Source organism: Labrus mixtus, chromosome 1, assembly GCF_963584025.1.
Source record: "Labrus mixtus chromosome 1, fLabMix1.1, whole genome shotgun sequence".
Lineage (NCBI taxonomy): Eukaryota > Metazoa > Chordata > Actinopteri > Labriformes > Labridae > Labrus > Labrus mixtus.
The window spans coordinates 19,075,121-19,094,415 of NC_083612.1; the positions used below are offsets into that span (position 1 = coordinate 19,075,121).

Here is a 19,295-nt window from a genome sequence, read left to right on the forward strand (position 1 = left end):
TGATCTCTTTGTAAGTTTGATTTTTCTAAAATCTTTGGTTTCATTTACTCTGGTCTGTAAATGTATAATGCATTTGTAGATTTAGTTTATTTTGAAAGTTCATCTTCAGTCTTTACACACCAGCTATTTGAAAGAAATACAACTTGGTGAATGAGTTCTCTGCTTTTCTTGATGTGGAAAAGGCTTTGGAAGTTGGGACTTCCTGAAATGTTTGGTGGGGCGGGGATCCATCCTCTCCTGTTTGCACCCCTCCCCTCCGGAATCCTGATACGTGGCTGTTTGGGAAAGCCGTGATGTTGACCCACAGTCTCCTGTGCTGCAGCTAGCGGATCCCTGTCCGGCCCGCAGCAGCAGCAGCAGCTGGGAGTGAGGGGGGGAAACTCAGCGGCGCAAGCCTGACTTCATCAAGTCGGCCTGGATGGCAGGGACACACTGGTGCAAGGACTGTCCAAATCACAAGGTATTAAAACGTTAAATTCCACTATCATGCTGAACTTGTATGGCTTTTAGTCATGTGTTGCTGTTTCCGGGGACACGTAATATTAACGCTAACTTACTCTACTGACACTAGTTTGTGTTTGATTTGAGTGATTGCGTAGTCGTAGCTAATCTTGTTAGCTCGCTGCGAGTGTCTGCTGTCTGCACAGCTTTGGGTATGTTTGCCAGCTAACATTAGCTTGCTAACTTTCATTCACATATAAGAGATTGAGCTAGTGTAGTCGGTCGTTATCAGATGCACGTTTTCCATTTTATCCTACATTTGAGTTAAAGTTATCGCAGTACAACTAAGTTACTTGCTAACTAAGTCTCTGCTGCTGCAGGGAGGAAAATGATGAGCAGAATATTTAGATGCTTCAAGCTACAATAAATACACATCAACCCCTGTCGCAATACATAAATAGATAATACATAAATAGATAATATATAAACAAGTTGCAGAGAGGTTGACTGTAACTTTTAGCTGTAGTTTACTTATTTAAAGTTATGCGCAGACTTTCTAAAGTTGGAGTCTGTTACTATTTCAGGAAGTGGATTAGTAAGGTTTTACTGTTACATAATAAGTCAATATCACTACTAAAATGTCCAAATAGAATTAAGTTAAATGTCTCACTAGTACCGTGATAGTTCTGTTGTTTGTCCATTTTTAAATCAGATGTAAAATGAACTCAGTTGCTTAAAAATCTCTCAAAATTCTTTAAAAAAGTAATTGAAGGGTTATTTACTGTTACAATTTCTCACAAAGGTCTTAGGAAATGAAGGAGAGTTTGCTGCTTTGCTTTGTCATTTCTGATCAAACTGAATATTTTCTGGATCGAGACTTTCAGCCAGATCAAACAACAACGCCACCCGTGTATCTGCTTTGGAAATGTGACAGTTATTTGGCAAGAAACATACAAACCCAGTTTTTAACAATAAAGTCGTTTTTAGATATTGTTGGAGAGGCTTGATTGTTTGAAGTTTGCTCCTCTTGCAGCATTACTGGTTACCAGTGCCTTTTGGAACGTCGGACGGATGAAAGGTGGAAGCTGTGGGAAGCCCAGCTGGGCTGTAGCTACTCTGATTATCCCAGTTACACTGCTGATGCTGACCTTAAGGGGGGCGTTGAGCAGCCAGAAGATGACACAAACAGCGATGGGTCATGCAACAGCAACGGCTGCAGGACCAGGCCACAGCCTGATAGATGACCTCCCGGGCCTTCGGGCGGTAGCAGACTTCTTATCCAGTGAGAACGCTGATGTGTGGCTCCTGTCCCTGGTGGGCTCTGTTGCTGTAGGCCTCAGTGGGATTTTCCCGCTTCTTGTCATTCCTATTGAAGCTGGAGCAGCACTCAAAACGGAAGGTAAGAAATGATGCCTGTGAAATAGTTGTTAAATCATGATACTACCGAATATTTAACTCAGAAGAATAACATAAATCAGGGCTATATAATATTTGATAACACAGCCCTAAATTATATGTTATGATATCCGTCAAACTGAAGAGAAAAAATTACAATTTAATGTCAATATAATTATTACCATTACAATTTACTGTATTATTAAAGGCTTTTAATCAGAATAATTGTATAACTTTTTTCTTTAAAGTTTTTTTTTTTTTTTTTTTTAAGTATTCCTAACTCAAACACATCTGAATATTTCTTCGCTATGAACTAACGAAAGGTTGAAATAATGTCTCCTCATTCGATAGAAGCACCTATCAACCACCAACCGAACCAGTCAGTGACAAACAGTCAGTGGTAGACCAAGCTGCTCCATCCTTTCAAAATGGGCATTCTGACTACCTGGAAAACAGAACATTTTCATTGACATCATCACAGTAAATCATTAAGGGAGATCGGACTTGAGTCCCTGTTCCATTAAAAACCATCAAAGTAAACCATATAACTTAAAACGAAAAAGCAACATCCAGGGGTTACCAAAGTCATTTTGAAACATTGTCTATCAGCACGGGTGTTGATGTTAAGATATCATTACGACATGAAAAATCTTGGGACTATTAATATCCAAGTTTCACTGAAAGCTCATTCAGTAGTTACTTGTTATAGCTTATAGAAACTAAAGTTATCAATAGTCTGGTATTCCCCTCCGCTGAGCAACAATACCAGAATTTCCACCACAGACACTATAGCAGTCTGTAGTGCACCCTGAACAATTCCAGTACAGGAACAACATCTTTTCTGAGCAGTCCATGTTCATAACAGTTTCATTTAATCTGTACGTGTATTCTGGTACCAAAGTTGTGTTTCAGTCCACATATTACTGCATATTTTTATTTGTGCCTGAATAAAACAGATCAAATGCTTCTTCTCCAGGCCTAAGTTATTATAGGTCAGCCAGAGGCCTCAAGTGGCCACACCCTCAGGAACGTGGCACTCTAGATGTATTTTAAGCGGTAGGTTTTAAGTGGCAAACTAACCAAAGGTTAGTCATTCCAAAGGGAACTCCTTCAGCCTGAAAAAAAATCAGGGGAACACTTGAAAAACATTGCTGTGTTGTATATGTATCACTTTTATGATTATATGTCATATTTTGAGCCCGAAATTTGCATTTGTGGCTGTTATCGTAAGTCAGAATAAAAATAGTTGACATTCAATTTACAATTCTTTATCATAATTTTCCAACATACATGGCATATAAATACAATTGCTGTTGATATGTCAGACTAAACCAGAATAATCGATTATGGCAAAAATCCCAATTAATTTGATTGATATTGAGATCACGATTATTAGACATGATTTCTCATTGATTTTGCATCACATGCATTAATTCAACTTGAACAGACTTTACGGCAGGGTTTGTAATTTTCTCCAGATACACTTTTTAAGATTTTGCTTGAAATTGTCTTTAGGTCCTGACAGAAATGAATCATTCATGTGCTTTAAAAAAGGAATGAAGAAAATCTTACATCTGTAGCAGTTGTAAACTTGTAAAAACCACAAGGTACCAATTTGATGAGCCAATCACGTCTCCCTGCTCGTACTCTACCCCTTGCGTGCACTAGCCCACACTCAAAGCATGCCAGCTGTGACAGAGTTTATACTGTGAGTTTACTCATGAGACGACGTAGTTTCTACACAATGCAAGCGATGAGCTGAGGTCTGCTTTATGAGCGACGGCGCCCGTGCATATGAGTGAGGGGCGTGGCTTTTGAGAGAGCTCAGAGTGGAGGGGGTGGGTGTAGACGGAGCACTTAGGGAATGCTAAAAAAAAGAAAGAATTACCAGTCTAGTATTACTAGTCTTTTCATCTTATATTATTGTCTTGATTAGGAGCCCCCTGGTGGCAGAATGTATATACTGTGCCCTTTAACATTCTGAACACTTAGAAAATCAAACAAGCACGGTGATTTGACCATGGTTTTGAAGTAGTGGTGATGTACTCTTGTGGCCAAAATATAACCTCAAACACTTTGAATCATTTCGTCTACCACACATGACAAAACCTGTGTGGACAAAACAAGCGCAACACGGCATGCAACAAAGTAATTATTTAACCTCGATTAACCTCGATTTTAATTGAAATCAAACTCGATTCATTTTCCAGTTCTAACGTGTAGCATGTTCATTCGTAGAACACGGACAAATATGAGCAGAGCACAGATTCGGGCATGTGCAAGCAGAGCAAATTAAAATCACCACAGTCATTTCTTAGTTTTTCTTCTGTTGTGGGTGTTTTCTTAGCTGGGTGCCAGAAGCTGAAGCAGCTCTTGAGCTTTGCTATCGGTGGTCTCCTCGGCGACGTGTTCCTTCACCTCCTTCCAGAGGCGTGGGCCTCAGGCTCTTCAGGCTCTTCAGGTGGGTCTCCAACAATCCACCAATACCTCATCACCATCGATTTATTATAACCTTTTTTTCTTTTGTACATTCTTCCCTCATGAACATCTATGAAAAGCGATACAATTGTATTTGAGACCCTCATCAACCGATTTTTAATCACTAATCGACAATATTGAAAATGTGTTAAATTAACTCATGTATGAACCCTTTAAAAGTCACCATCATTAACAATTGTGGTTTCTTTTTGGAGCACAGGGTGTATTTTGAGATGTACAGAAAAGCATAAATAAAAGGGTACACACATGTACATAACGCTACTGTGGAGTGCTGTCAGCTTAAAAAAAACAAAGTGAGAGTTCCTAACATACACTTTGTGAGCAAACTAGCATTTGAAGCAAGTTTAATATTAGTCCAGATTTACTGTGAGCGACGCTGTAGTGCTGGAGAGTGCTTGTTAAAATGAAGTGCAGGTGCGATGAACTTTGCAGTAATAGAACAAGGCCGAGGTTCTTTCATACATGCAGCACATCTCTCAGCGTGTTCACGGACACACAGAGCAGGTTTGGAGTTCTGATATCTTCATTAAATAAATGACAGTACTATATTCAACTGTAAGCAAATATGGATTTCTCGTCTCTCAATGAGGATGCCCAACCTGCTCTGTCTGGACATTGTTGCTTGCTGCAACATTTATTTAGCTAAAAATAGAATGTCATATTTTTTATTTCGTATCTGTATTATCCTTTTATTCATCTAAAAAATGGATGACATGAAATAACTGAATTCCTTTATTTTAATTAAAAAAAATTAGCTGTTTAACTGACAGCATTAATCGGTCAAAAATCATTTTTTTCGGTTACCGGTTGAACTGTTAATATTTAACATCCCTAAATTGTATGATAGCAGATTGTCTCATTAGTTTGTCATTGATTGTATTAATAGTGAGAGTAACATCAGTAAATCTCGTCTTGGAACTGTAGTTCTTCAGATATGATATCAGATTGAAAATATATTAATAATGCATAACATTGCTTTCAAAACGTGAATATTTAATTGAATTCATGATTATTTAATGCAACTTTGGTTTGAGTTGTACTGTGTTGTTGGTTGCGCTAACTCTCACCCATGTAGTAGCTCAGTTTTCACCAGCTGTATTTGCTCTCCCAGTCTGATGAAACATCTCTCTGCTTCCAATCCAGCGAGTAAACAAAACCACTACAAGACCCAGGGCCTCTGGGTAATCGTTGGCCTGCTGGCTTTCCTTCTCTTGGAGAAGTTGTTCCCAGACCAAGACAGCCAAGAGGATCCCACTTCAGAGTCTGACCTGAACTTCAACACTCCAGTAAGTGTTTAAGCTGTATGTTTTTAGAGGGATATTCTCATTGCTGTCCAAAGAGTCTCACTGCACACAGACACGTCAATACCTGCCTTTGAAAAAATGTGTTTCCATGGGTATGCTTGCAGGGCCTCTTGTTTGTGCTAAGTTGGCATTTTTCTGTCATATCAGTGTTTTAGGGACTGTAGCATCAGATGGTCTTCTGTACAATCACCCCATGTCATCTCCTCAAACAGTAAAGAGTTTAAAGGAATAGTTAAACAATTTAGAACATGTGAGTCACTTTCTTATACAGAGTTAGCTGACAAGATCAATACAACTCTGATGTCATATCATTACTGTAGCAGCAGGGAGTCACTCTGTAATGTGACTGGTCAAAACATTATTCTAGCACATACATCCTACCCAGCCACAACACGTCTTTTTTTACGCCTTGGTTTTTTAAGAGATTAAAAAAAATAGTTTTTGTATTTCAAGTAAACTAAAGAGGTGCAGGCAAGCAGATCCACGCTGTTTCCAGTCTTTATGCTAAGCTAAGGTAACAGATCCATGCTGTTGACAGTCTTTATGCTAAACTAAGCTAACAGATCCATGCTGTTGACAGTCTTTATGCTAAACTAAGCTAACAGATCCATGCTGTTTCCAGTCTTGATGCTAAACTAAGCTAACAGATCCATGCTGTTTCCAGTCTTTATGCTAAACTAAGCTAACAGATCCATGCTGTTGACAGTCTTTATGCTAAGCTAACATACAGAAAGTTAAATTGTATTGATTTCATTTAGTTTTTTGAAAATTCAAACTGTTCCTACATAATAAAATAATAAATGAAATGTATGTTATTATCAATGAGCAAACTAAACCTTATAAGATGTTATTTAATTTGTCTAAAAAGTTGATCGTATAAATTATTTTACTGTTGCTTTTTCAAGTGTTTTAGTTAGAAACTTGTCCTAATTAGCATCCATGCTAACAGTACATTTATTGTTTTGAAACAATTAATTATACAAAACGACACATGGTGTCTTTATAGAGAATGAATGGCCGGTTGCAGTTTGTTTTGTAGTTGTCGTCTCATCCTTCCTCTTGTCTTTGTTTTGCCAGTGAGGGAAAAGATTGGAGCTCAGCTTCTTTACTCTTGTCTATTTATAGTGCCTGGGTGAAGCAGCTGCTTTAGCCATTTCAGTGTCCACAGGAGAGCACTCAGCTCATCGACACAGGCAACAATAGACGAGAACAGAGTTGTACAGTTTGTTTGAGAGACAGAAAGGGATGTTATATGTATTGTTTTCTTTGAAGGACTGTGTAGTTATGCTATAACATGTGGAAATTGTTTCACTTGAAATGGGTCAGTGTTTTTGTTGGATGCATTTTGTGTGGAAAGATTTTATCATTTTAAAAATCTGCGTGAAACAAAACCCAACGTTGTTGTGCTTTTACTACCTAGGGCCAAACAGCTTTATTCCTCTAATGTTATTGCTTCGTTATGCTTCAATAATGGTCACGGAGCTACATATTTATCCCACGACTCTGAGACAGCAGGCTATTTCCCTCTCATTGAATTTAACTATCTGTCTAAATGGCAACCTAAGTGGTTTTCTTAATAAGGGAAAAGGGAAGTTGGCTGTTCTCGGAAAAAGAAGGCTATAGCCGCAGATAAATCTGTGTCTTCCTTTAAATTCCAAATATATAAACAAGTTAACCAGTGTTGGAATTGCAGAGTCATCTGTTTTGTCTGGAGAAATAAATCAGAGGTACATTTTTTTCTTGTTACAGCATATGTTGGGAGTTAGAAAAATCATCAGGGCTTTTTTTATAGCAGCTGTTCAGCGGGCAGGGGGTGGACCCTTTGACACACAGTTGGAGAAACAATAAAAAGCCTCTTTATTACACTGTGGAGTTCAGGCTACCATTTACTCACTGTTTTTGGTAACACTGGTGGATAAGGCAGTTTACTTTCAGGGAGAAAAGCTATCATTATTATTATTATTATTAATATTATTATGATGATGATGATTATAATTATTATGTCTTCATTCAAACTCTGAAAATGAGGGCTATGCTCTCAATGATTTCTATGACTGAGCAGACAAAAATATTAGAATGCAAGATAAACATGAAAAAAAAGACTAGTTAAAACAGACATATAATTAATAAGCAATGTTAACATCAAAATCAATTAAGACAGGTGCAATCAGAGGTTAAGAAGTGAATAATTAAGGATCTAAAATGACAATAAGAAATCATTGCCTTGATCTTTAAAGTGTTTTGTAGTTATTTCCAAGCGAATGGTGCAAAAAAGCCAAAAGCAGATTCAGAATGAGCTCTAGGAACCTGCAGCCAAAAATAAATTGCGATATTTTACAAAATAAATACAATTCTTACAGATGCAAACAATCATACTTTTATTGTTTGGGTCTTAAAGTCATTTTCTGATTTTATATCTTTACCCATACACGCACACAGAAGTTCAGTAGGGACAATATGTGGCAGCGTTAATATTCTCACTTTAAAATTTAAATCGGCCTCACATACGTAAACGAGCATCTGCCTCTAACTTCATGCTGAAGTATGTGCCAGCAGCAGCAGCATCTTCTTTATGTCCACATTTGACATGCAGGGGACACAAAACACAGACTCACACTCTGCATGCACAAGAGTCAGACGTGGGACCACTAAAGGAGATATCAGACAGACTTGTTAATAAGTCATGGAAAACAAGAACACTGGCTTGGAACAAACTAATGGAAAAGAGGCAGCATGACGTGCCTTGGGGTCACATGATTGGCATGGCATGTGCTGTGAAGTGACTGTTGCACATCACAATTCTTTTTTTTTATTATGAAGACAGAGACAAAATACAAGAACAGTACAAAAACAACCCAGCACACCACATTACAAGTAAACAACACAAAGACATTTTGCCAGAGATTATGTTACAACAGAAAAACATCATCACTGTTTCTTACAAGGTGTTCTGCCTCTTTAAACACATATTCATTGCATATTTAAGCTAATTTAAACTATATTCCTCTTATTTATATATTCTTTGATGTGTATCCATGGCCCATCAAGGTCATCATTATAAAGCCCCTGCAGGGCTGAGGCTGTTCCTTCACTATAAGCTCCTAGAAGTCCTTCAGCCAATTATTCAAACCACAATTGCAATCTTAAAACGATATATCGTTCAGCCATAGGTAGACTAACCATGAGCTACCTGTGTGTGAAACGTTGGTATATGCTCCTGTAGGAGACAGGTTTGTATGATATCAACCTCGTTTTATGAAAAACGGTTTATTCGCAATATCACAGAAAATAACTACACTACCTACAATCACAGTTTCACAGCGACGTCTCTGATTTGTAGAGCTCGCTGTTACCATGGCAATGTTTCCTGTCCCTCTGTGCCAAATGGAAACTAATGGTTTTTCTAGCTGGTTAGTTAGCTAACGCTTGATGTACTAATAACCTTGTCATTGCAGTGAATGTAATTTATATATTCAATTTTCAACAACACAAACTACAAGAGAGTACGACACTTGTATTAACAATATCAACTCTAAAACAACTAAACGTTTACATTAAGGAAGAAGCAGTATCATTCAAAATGGATTGTGGGACATGTAGTTCTTTGACTCTTGACGAAAAATGATGTACACGGTCTTGTACCTTTGCCTTTTTCTAAGTTTTTCAAAGCTGTTTTGGCTAAATGTATTATAGTCACAAGTATAGGGGTAGCTGGTTGTCTTGGTTCCAATTTAACCAATTAACCCTATCAGGAAAAGACAACGATGTACAGTGTATATCAGGACAAAAGGTTCATCTTAGTTCACCTCGTCATGTTTCTCTCCTCAGACACAGACTAATGCAGCTCTCAGTGGAAAGCCAGCGGTAACACTCAGAAATGGGCACCATGCAGAGTCATGGAAATCCTCCAAGCAACAGGAACAGGAAAGATCAGAGAAAATCAAGGTAATACTGACAACACAAACATCTCCCAGTTAACATGAAAGACAGAGTGATGAAGGAAAACGAACACCACTGGGGGTAAACTCTTGATGTGGGCTGGTTACGAAAGATGCATTTTGTGCTTCTTCAATCCAAATGTATGAAGTTTGTCATAACAAGGAACTCAGAAACCAAAGAGATCAACTATACACACTTCAGTGGCATTTTTACAGTGTGTATTTCATCATGTTATAAAACAGGTTCTTAATAAGATATAAAGACTTTCAGTACTGATGGTCTTCACCATTAGAACATGGCACCTGAATAACCCCTACTACATTGATTTGCTCATTCAGCAAATCCCTAGCACTGTTTTGTACATTGCATATTTAGCACACATGATATGTATAATTTTAATAATTTTTGTTAACATATTTATCTCTTTTTTTTTATCTTATCGTATTTTTTGTTTTTACAAGAGTTCGAAGTGATATTGCAGTCTAGTAGGAGAGTTAATTGAGAGAGAGTCCATATCTCCCCTTAGTTAGGATTTTGTTCTTTCTCTAAAATCTAAGATGAATACTAAAACATGATTAATAATTCAATGTTAAAGAAAATTAAAGAAGGACTGATTAAACCACATTACCATGTACGTAACAGCTCAAATGTTTTATACTTTTACACAAACACTTGTTCAAAATCTCCTGACTGAAATAAGTGGACTAAAGAGAGAACAGGACATGTTTAAGAGGATAAATAACATTTAGTTTGCATTAACTCTGAGAGCTGAAGTCTGCAGACTCTCTCAGATTACATTGAACTAGATGCATGTTCACCCTGCACTATTCAACGGTTTAAAACTGGGACTGCAAATTCCTGGCACTTCACCAGCAGCACTATTTTTGTTTTATTGTTTTTTATTGTTTTTTTCCGTGTCTTTGTCCTCTTACGCTGATCTCACACTCCAGGCTTCCTGCTCCGAGCGGATCATTTACAGTATCATGTTAATCGGGTCAGACTACAAAACTTCAAGTAAATTTAGCTGCCGACAGAAGATCTGTGAAGAATAAATGATTAACTATGAAAGGTAAAATTCTTCAAAGAGAGGTACAACAGATCAGATTTAACCAGAAGTGAATCAGAACCGACAACTTTAAGACTGACATCCCTATTGATCACACTTCTTCCAGTTTTGATTCATCCTGGGTATTGTGAGTAACAGTAACAGTGGTTTCTTATCTCACAGACCAGTGGATACCTAAACCTGCTGGCCAACTGCATTGACAACTTCACCCATGGACTGGCTGTAGCTGGGAGTTTCCTCGTTAGCAAAAAGGTAAGAAGTTGTGATTATCTTATCCCTTAAGGGACTTATTTCTCTTCCAATGTGGTGTAGAATAAAAATATGTCAATAAGAGACTCTACATCCAATCACCCTTAGCTGCATTATGGAGAAAGATAAATGTAGTTTGAAGATGAATTTGCTGGTTCGATTTTTTTTCTCCTGGACAAAGATAGATTAGATTTCTTTAAAAATAAAAATTAATAGATGCCAATTTCATATTGTATAGAGTTTCTGAAATTATAGATGTCAGAATATCAGTCACATTAACCACTAACTCCAAAGCTAAAAGTGAACCAAAAAAAAAAAACAGACCTTTTCTTGAGTTTAAGAATGTACTCACAGGCCCTGCTCATTGGTTCTAACAAATGTTGGAAGGAGAGAGGTGGGGATGACATGCAGCAAAGGGCCGAGGTTGGATTTGAACCCAACAGGGACTAAAGCCTCCATACACATGCAGCATTACCACTAGGATATCAGACGCCTGATAGATGCCAAATTTATTGTCAACTTAACTGATTAGTGTAGTTATTCTGCTTTGAGTCTGAAGCTCAAAAGGCATATTGCACAAACATCTAACGACAACTGGCACTAAAAACAAAAGCTCTGTTTGAAGACACGGCTCGCACGACAGTAGAGCAGAGGGCTTTTTGCTGAAATTGTTTATGTATATAACCGCTCTGGTGTAGCATATTACTTGTGTGAGAAAATGATTACATTTACAGTAAGTCCTCACATTGCATATTTATACACCGCCTTCTGGCTTTCATTTAGGATAATTGCAGGTGAAATTGCTCCTCTGGGGTTGCAGACCATATCAGCACACAATGATGGACTGAAAATCATTGCTAATAAATATGATGCATAAACTGACACTGGGGCCTCTGGCAGCGTCACACGTTGGATATTAGATACTTAAGAAAGATAGAACTTCAGGGATTGGATTATTTTGACCCCAGTTATTATAACCGCATGTAGACCAGCAGTCTAGAAAACAGAGAGTTCTTATTGTCTCTTGAGGTACTTGTAGATGAATAACTGATACAAAGGGTTGTTTTAGTGAAAACTCAAACCCTGACCTTTAAGAGATAATGAACAAGAAATATATTTAAAACTGGATAAAGACTGGTTTAAGCAGCCTTTCACTGTAAATATCTGCTGTAACACAGTTTTATATTTGATTGGTTGCCCTTAAAAAGAAAGAGATTCGGAAAACGGTGGCGCAGTGGTTAGTACGCATGCCCCATGTACAGAGGCTATAGTCCACCATGCGTGCGGCCGGGTCCGAATCTCACCTGTGGCTCCTTTCCTGCATGTAATTTCTGACTCGATCCACTGTCCTATCTCTCCTATAAAGGCATAAAAGCCTAAAAAATTATCTTTAAAGATAATATAATTAAGCAGGGGAGCTCCAAATAGACCTGCAGAATTATTCTGAATGATAGAAAAAGGCTGGTATGTGTCGGGCTAATTTGGATGTGTAACAGTTCCCTTTTTATGTACAGTGGGGCAACTTGCTGTAAACTGGCAGAGGAGTAGACCTGTTGTGTTCTTAAATGTGGACCACTCAGAGGACTGTCCTCACTTCACACAGTTACCTTTTTCAGTTTGAAACCTCTCATCGTAGTCTCTGTCAGGCTTGTTGACAAAGGTGCACTTTAAAGTGCAGTAAAACAGATTTGTGTCCCTTCAGTAGGTTACTGTATATTTGTGGCTTTGGGACAGAGAGAGTCCAGCTGGAGAGACATAAGGCTAGCAGCATGAACTATGGATCAATGTGCCAGAGAGGAAGTTTACTTGATGTCTCAAACATACACATACAAGACATCTCACCGGTGCTTTCTGTTTCCTCTCTCGCACATTTATCACGATGTGATCACAGTATAATGATATATGAAAACGGTATGCTGCAACACAGAGTTTATTAAACATGAAGTCATATTCATGTTCTTTATTGTTTTATGTTTTGTTATTTTCTCACTTTACTGTTTAAATAACTGGTCATATTTTAACTGCTGGCCATTTTAGCTTTTTACTCCCCCTCCTCCTTGGACGAGAGTTGATATGATTACATCATCGGGTTAGGTTATGCTCTTTTTTTAAACTCATTCTGATGCCACAGGATTAGCAGGCACTAACACGTGTGCATATTTTTCAGTTACAATTACTAAGCTGTTGTCTCAGATACAGTATTTTGAACTTTCTTATTTAAATTTTATTAGGTCTTTTTTCTTTTCTTTAAGGGTAAAGTGTCAGTAAACAACGTCATGCCTCACAGCATTTTGGGGGCATTTTTTCCTCCTTTTGTTCTTCAATGAAGTATAGCAGCTGTGATGGATAGTTGGTTGGTAATGTAATCAGCTCACTCTAAAAAGTTTGAGATGCATTTTGGCTGATTTGTGAAGATAAACAACACTCCTAAATTGACTCAAGCACAATTGTCAGGCTGCATTATGCTCTTCAGTAAGGACTTTCTTGAACATATTTCCCCCTAAAGGATTTCATTGCAGCCATTAGAGGCCAGTACATTATTATAGGCTTTTTAGCTGAGCTGATCTATTCCCAAAGTTTTTGTGACCGTTCTATACGGGTACGAGTGTTGGAAACGCCTCCCATGTAGCCTAAAATGTAGTATCACATTTCGGTCAGTATTCACGATTCAATTATTCATCAGCTCCCAAAAAAGATGGACTTGTTTGTCATTCTCCAGTCCTGAAACCTACACCCCCAGAATCAGAATCAGATTTATTGGCCAGGTATGCTTACACACACAAGGAATTTATTTTCGGTGAACTGTGCTCTCTTATGTACAGGTACAACATTAAATATCAACAATAAACATAATAAGAAAAGACTACTATTTACATGACTAAACATGAAACAGTGCAGTGGTGAATAGTGCAAAAGATGCTGAAGTAACATGATGATAAGTAAAATGCAGTTATGTGACAGATGGGTCAATTAAGATGTCAATTACAGTATTTACATAAATAAGTGTGCGTATATTGATCATTTAAATTAAATAATATATATATACATATATGTATATTCACAGTGACGGTTGGTTTAGAGTCATTTCACCGCAACAGGTCTGACACTCTGTGACTGTTTAGCGTTCATCAGAGTGACAGCCTGGGGGAAGACACTGTTCTTGACGAGTTGTTTTTGCGTACAGTGTTCTGTAACGCCTGCCAGAGGGGAGGAGTTTGAAAAGTTTGTGTCCGGGGTGTGAGGAGTCTGCAGTGATACTACCTGCCCGTTTCCTGGCCCGGGACTGGTATAAGTCCTGGATGGGGGGGCAGGTTGACACCAATGATTTTTTCTGCAGTACTTATAGTTCGTTGCAGTCTGTGTCTGTCCAGTTTGGTTGCAGATCCAAACCAGACAGTGATGGAGGTGCAGAGAACAGACTGGATGATGGCGGTGTAAAACACTATCAGCAACTCCTGGGGCAGGTTGAACTTCCTGAGCTGACGCAGGAAGTACATCCTCTGCTGTGCCTTCTTTCTGATTGTGTCTATGTGGGAGGTCCACTTCAGGTCTCGAGAGATTGTGGATCCAAGGAACCTGAAGGAGTCCACAGTAGACACTGTGCTGTGGGGGGGGGGGGGGGTGAAGGGGGGCTTCTCCTGAAGTCCACTGTCATCTCCACATTGTTCTGACTGCACCAGAGAGCCAGCTGTTCCACCTCCCGTCTGTAAGCAGACTCGTCTCCGTCCTCGATGAGACCGATGATGGTGGTGTCGTCTGCAAATTTCAGGAGTTTCACAGAAGGGTTCTCTGAGGTGCAGTCATTGGTGTAGAGAGAGAAGAGCAGTGGGGAGAGAACACACCCCTGGGGGGCGCCAGTGTTGATTGCAAGAAGATCATAGTCTGAGTGTCGGGGTGGTGTTAATGGGCTGGGTGATGGTTGTGAAAACCTGCAATAGAAGCTGTTCAGGTCTTCAGCCAGTCTATTGTTAGGTTTCAGGGTGGGGGGTGGGTCTCCTGTAGCTTGTGACTTCTCGCAGGCCTCTCCAAACCGCCGAAGGATCGTTAGCTGAGAAATTTTTCCTCAGCTTCTCAGTGTTGCTCCTCTTAGCTACCCTGATCCCCCTTGTCAGCTTGTTCCTGGCCTGCTTGAACAGGTCCCGGTCCCCACTCCTGTAGGCCTCCTCCTTGGCCTGACGCAGCTTCCTAAGTTGAGGTGTAAACCAGGGCTTGTTGTTGTTGTTGTTGTTGTTGTATGTGCAGAAGGTCCTGGTCTGCACACACATGTCCTCACAGAAGCTGATGTAAGATGTCATAGTGTCAGTGAGTTCATTGAGGTCTGCTGATGCAGCTTCAAAAACACTCCAATCAGTGCAATCAAAACAGGCCTGTAACTCCTGCTTTGACTCCTCTGTCCAGTTCTTAACAGTCCTTACTATAGGCTTAGCAGTTTTTAACTTCTGCTTGTAGGTCGGGATGAGGTGAATCAGACAGTGGTCAGAGAGTCCTAGAGCTGCACGGGAAACAGAGCGATATGAGTCCTTTATTACTGTGTAGCAGTGGTCCAGTGTGTTAGCTCCTCTGGTGGGACACTTAATATGTTGTCTGTATTTTGGAAGTTCGTGGGTCAGATTTGCTCTGTTAAAATCACCAAGAATGATGAGCAGAGAGTCAGGAAGTTTTTTCTCCACGTCTGTAATCTGGTCAGCCAGGTGCTGTAACGCCTCTGTTACACAGGCCTGAGGTGGTATGTAGACGCCGACCAGAACAAAGGAGGAGAACCCCCGCGGTGAATAAAAAGGTTTACAGTTTAGGAAAAAACTCTCCAGATTAGGGCTGCACGACTTCTTCAACACTGTGACATCTGTACACCAACCTTTGTTAATGTAGAAGCATATTCCGCCTCCCCGCGTCTTCCCAGTAAGCTCCTTTACGCGGTCCGCCCTGAGGAGCTGAAAGTCCGGGAGGTGTAGAGAGCTGTCCGGGACGTGTTCACTGAGCCAGGTTTTAGTGAAACATACGGCGGCGGATCTGCAAAAGTCCAAGTTCCTTGTGTTTAGGAGCAGCATCTCGTCCGTTTTAGCTAGAGCGGACATCCGCCAAGTGAATTGACGGGAGTGCACTGCGTAATCCCCGCTGCCTCAGTTTGACGAGCGCTCCTGCTCGCTTTCCGCGGTGTCTCCGGCGCCATCCTTACATAGGAGAGCAATAATATTTACTATGGCTGCCAAAGACACCCAGGTGCACACCAAATGATCACGTGACAATAGCAAACAAGTTCTGTTTTGAATTAAGTAAAATCACTCGTCTGATGGCTTGATCTTTTTTTAAATTGAAGGTGAACTAAATTCAAGCAGGTTAAAAAAAAGTCAGGGAGCAGAGTATACGTGTTTGATTGTATTAGTGTCAGAGGGCCACTTGGTACCAGAAATTATTCAAGTGTAGGAACTGGAATCAGTACAAGGAAGGAAAAAATGGGACTGGAAAATCTCTATCATTAAGACCCGATAATATATATATATAGATAAAAATAGAGCCCAGATTTGGAAATACCAGATTAACCCTTTAAGATGTATTGTTCTATAAGCAGCTTTTTAAGTTTTTACTTAACTCTTTAGATGACTTCATAGTGTATGCAATGCATTGATTAACATATAGAGTGTTTCTTGTTGCTTTTGACCCTCCAAAGGCAAATGTGTGGCACATTTTCCATTTGGAAGTACAACACACATTTATTCACTGAGTAAAACAAAGTGCTAATGAGACTTCTCTCACAGGTTGGATTCCTCACAACATTTGCCATCCTGCTCCATGAAATCCCCCACGAGGTGAGATAACAGAATTCTTGGTTAAACTGTACAATATAGTCTCTAAATGTTTGTTTAGAAGTTAACAAAGCCGTGGGAAGAATCAAACTGTTACAGCGACTGTGACAAACATGATTGTTTGCAGGTGGGAGACTTTGCCATTCTGCTGAGGGCCGGGTTTGACCGCTGGAGTGCTGCTCGCATGCAGCTGGCCACAGCCCTGGTCGGGGTCCTGGGAGCTTGCTTTGCTCTGTGTGCTCAGTCACCACAAGGCACAGGTTAGAGAAGACAGATTCTCAGTGTACATAAAACACACCATTGTTAACTGAAGACTGTTTTAAGATTGCAAGAATAAGTCATGAGTCTCTCTTACTGTTTCTAGAAAACGCCACCGCGTGGATATTACCTTTCACTTCTGGAGGTTTCCTCTACATCGCCTTGGTGAACGTGGTGCCAGACCTGCTGGAGGAGTCCAGTTTGAAGTAGGTTTTGGAGGTTGTTCATACATATGATGTTAGTGATGTCCTGTGGAGGTATTTGTTTTTTCAAAAATGTGTTATTTATTATACACATTTCTCATGTTATACATGACATGTTTAATTATTGTCATTCCTCATGAGACTTTGAAAAACTTTTTTTAAACTCCTTTCAACTTCCCTTTAATGAGTACTTCTCTTTTTTACTGTCTTGCTATTTTCTTAATATCTGCCTCTGTTGATGCACCGCTTTGCAAGAATATGTTAATACCATCAGCTTGGATGGAATGAAACCAGCAGCACTTCTACAATACAGATTCATAGCACAACTTAAGTTACTCCAGAGTCACTCCTTCACTCCCATGTATTTATGTTTGTTTGTTTACATGCTACCTAATGGAGTTGCTGTACTCAGCTCTTTTTATGCAGATTACGCACAACTCTTTTTCTCACTTGATAACAGCAGTAACCAAAGACCTGCTGTTTGACATTTTATTACACTTTTTTATTATTATTAATCGTGGACAAACACCTCACATAGCACATTTAGCTGTTCTTTAAATGAGTTAAAACCACTTAAAAAATGTAAGAAGATGCTCTACTGGAGACAGAACTTTGAAGTTCCTGATTAAATACTTTTTGGAGCTGATCAAAATAGTTTGGTGGATGGCAAAAAAAAAAGATTTCTCTAACACCCTTGAACCTGTTTGATCCTGTTACCTCTCCTATGCAGGCACTCCCTCCTGCAGATCCTGCTCATCTTCTGTGGTGTGGCTGTCATGGCTCTGCTCTCTGCCATCGTTGACTGCACATAGAGGAACAGCACCAAAAACTCTCTCGCCTTAGCAAATACTTGTACCCAGCATGAGATGAAATCCTGTTCTTCCCCTGCAAACCTGGTCCCTCTCATTCAGAAAAATGTGTCTTGCTTCAGCGATCAGACACCTGTGTGACATCATTGCCATCATGTCACAACAGAGCAAACATGGGACAAAAGACCCGCACTTTATGGATGGATGAGTGATCTGCTGACGGGACATTTGTGTGAACACTTTAAGATGTGCCATACATAAACAACCGAGGGGATTCAGAGGGTTTGTATGGATTTCTGTTACCAAATTGTCTTAAATTGTTGGTTGGACAATCATGTTATTTTGCACATACATTTACACAGGTTCGCCTGATGTACCTGATCTACACAAAGGTATTATAGGACCCCTTCAAAGAACCTCCTCTTTAAAGTGTTTAATCCTAAATTCTTTAACCATTGTATGTATTGTTACTGTTGTCTTCTGTTTCCCTTGTAGATGCTGCATATTTATTTAAAGTTAGACAAGCGAGATACAGCTTTATCAGCGCCCTTCACCAACACTTCATCCTTTTGTCTTGTTAAGAGGAAGTCAGGATGGTCTGTTACACGAGTGTCAGGACTAAACCAAAGTACTTTTTGTTTGTTTGTATCGTATTCACACAGAACAGTCTGCACCTTTTCCAAGTTGGTGCTCACAAAGAAGTCAGCCTGACTAAGTGTTTTAAAGTGTTTCTAATAAATTGAAAGAGATTGATACTATTAATATGGAGTTATACTTACTTACCAAGAGTTTTGTGAGATTAGGGAGAGACAATAACTATTCACGTCACTGTTATGTTGATTCATCTCTTTTCTTAAAGTTTCCCAACCCGAGGAAATAAATAAAAACTCTTCAGCCATCTTAATAAAAAATAAATTGATAACGGACATTAAAGATGAATTAGCAGATTATATTCAGGATTAATCTTTAGTTTGTAAAATGTCAAAATTGGTCATTACCATATTCTGCATGCTAATGTCACATCTTCAGCTGCTTTTTTCCAACCTACAAGCCAAAGATTTTTTATTAAATAAAATTAAATAAAAGACGAAGATAAGTAGAAGTTCTTGCATTTAAGAAACCAAAAAAATTTTGACCTACTTTCTTCGATATAAATTATCAGCGTACAATCAAAATGGTTAGCAATGTTCTTTGAATTGACTAATACACTTATTCAGTAATCATTGCAGCTTTAGTTTCCTTATCAACTTTATGACAAAAAGGCAAAAGTAGAGTTCTAACACTAACATTATTATAATCTCAGTGGGTTTAAGATGACCTGGGATTGA

The 19,295-nt window shown here is 39.2% G+C and overlaps 1 protein-coding gene across 1 annotated transcript; it reads left to right on the top strand.

Annotated features, from left to right (window-relative positions):
* Positions 1-239: 239 nt before the first annotated feature.
* On the top strand, positions 240-18,729 carry slc39a13 (solute carrier family 39 member 13). The gene is made up of 10 exons (XM_061036907.1): positions 240-460; positions 1,475-1,840; positions 4,184-4,301; positions 5,483-5,621; positions 9,468-9,584; positions 10,807-10,896; positions 16,650-16,700; positions 16,825-16,957; positions 17,062-17,161; positions 17,889-18,729. The coding sequence occupies exons 2-10, from the start codon at positions 1,513-1,515 to the stop codon at positions 17,968-17,970; spliced, it is 1,158 nt and encodes a 385-aa protein (XP_060892890.1). The 5' UTR covers positions 240-460; positions 1,475-1,512; the 3' UTR covers positions 17,971-18,729.
* Positions 18,730-19,295: the final 566 nt, after the last annotated feature.

What these genes read in the sequence shown, in the direction of transcription:
- slc39a13 (XM_061036907.1), top strand. Translation starts at nt 1,513, where the DNA reads ATGAAAGGTGGAAGCTGTGGGAAGCCCAGCTGGGCTGTAGCTACTCTG. An exon ending in ACCTGAACTTCAACACTCCA is followed by an intron (nt 5,622 to 9,467) that starts GTAAGTGTTTAA and finishes TTCTCTCCTCAG; the next exon opens with ACACAGACTAATGCAGCTCT. An exon ending in AAAGATCAGAGAAAATCAAG is followed by an intron (nt 9,585 to 10,806) that starts GTAATACTGACA and finishes CTTATCTCACAG; the next exon opens with ACCAGTGGATACCTAAACCT.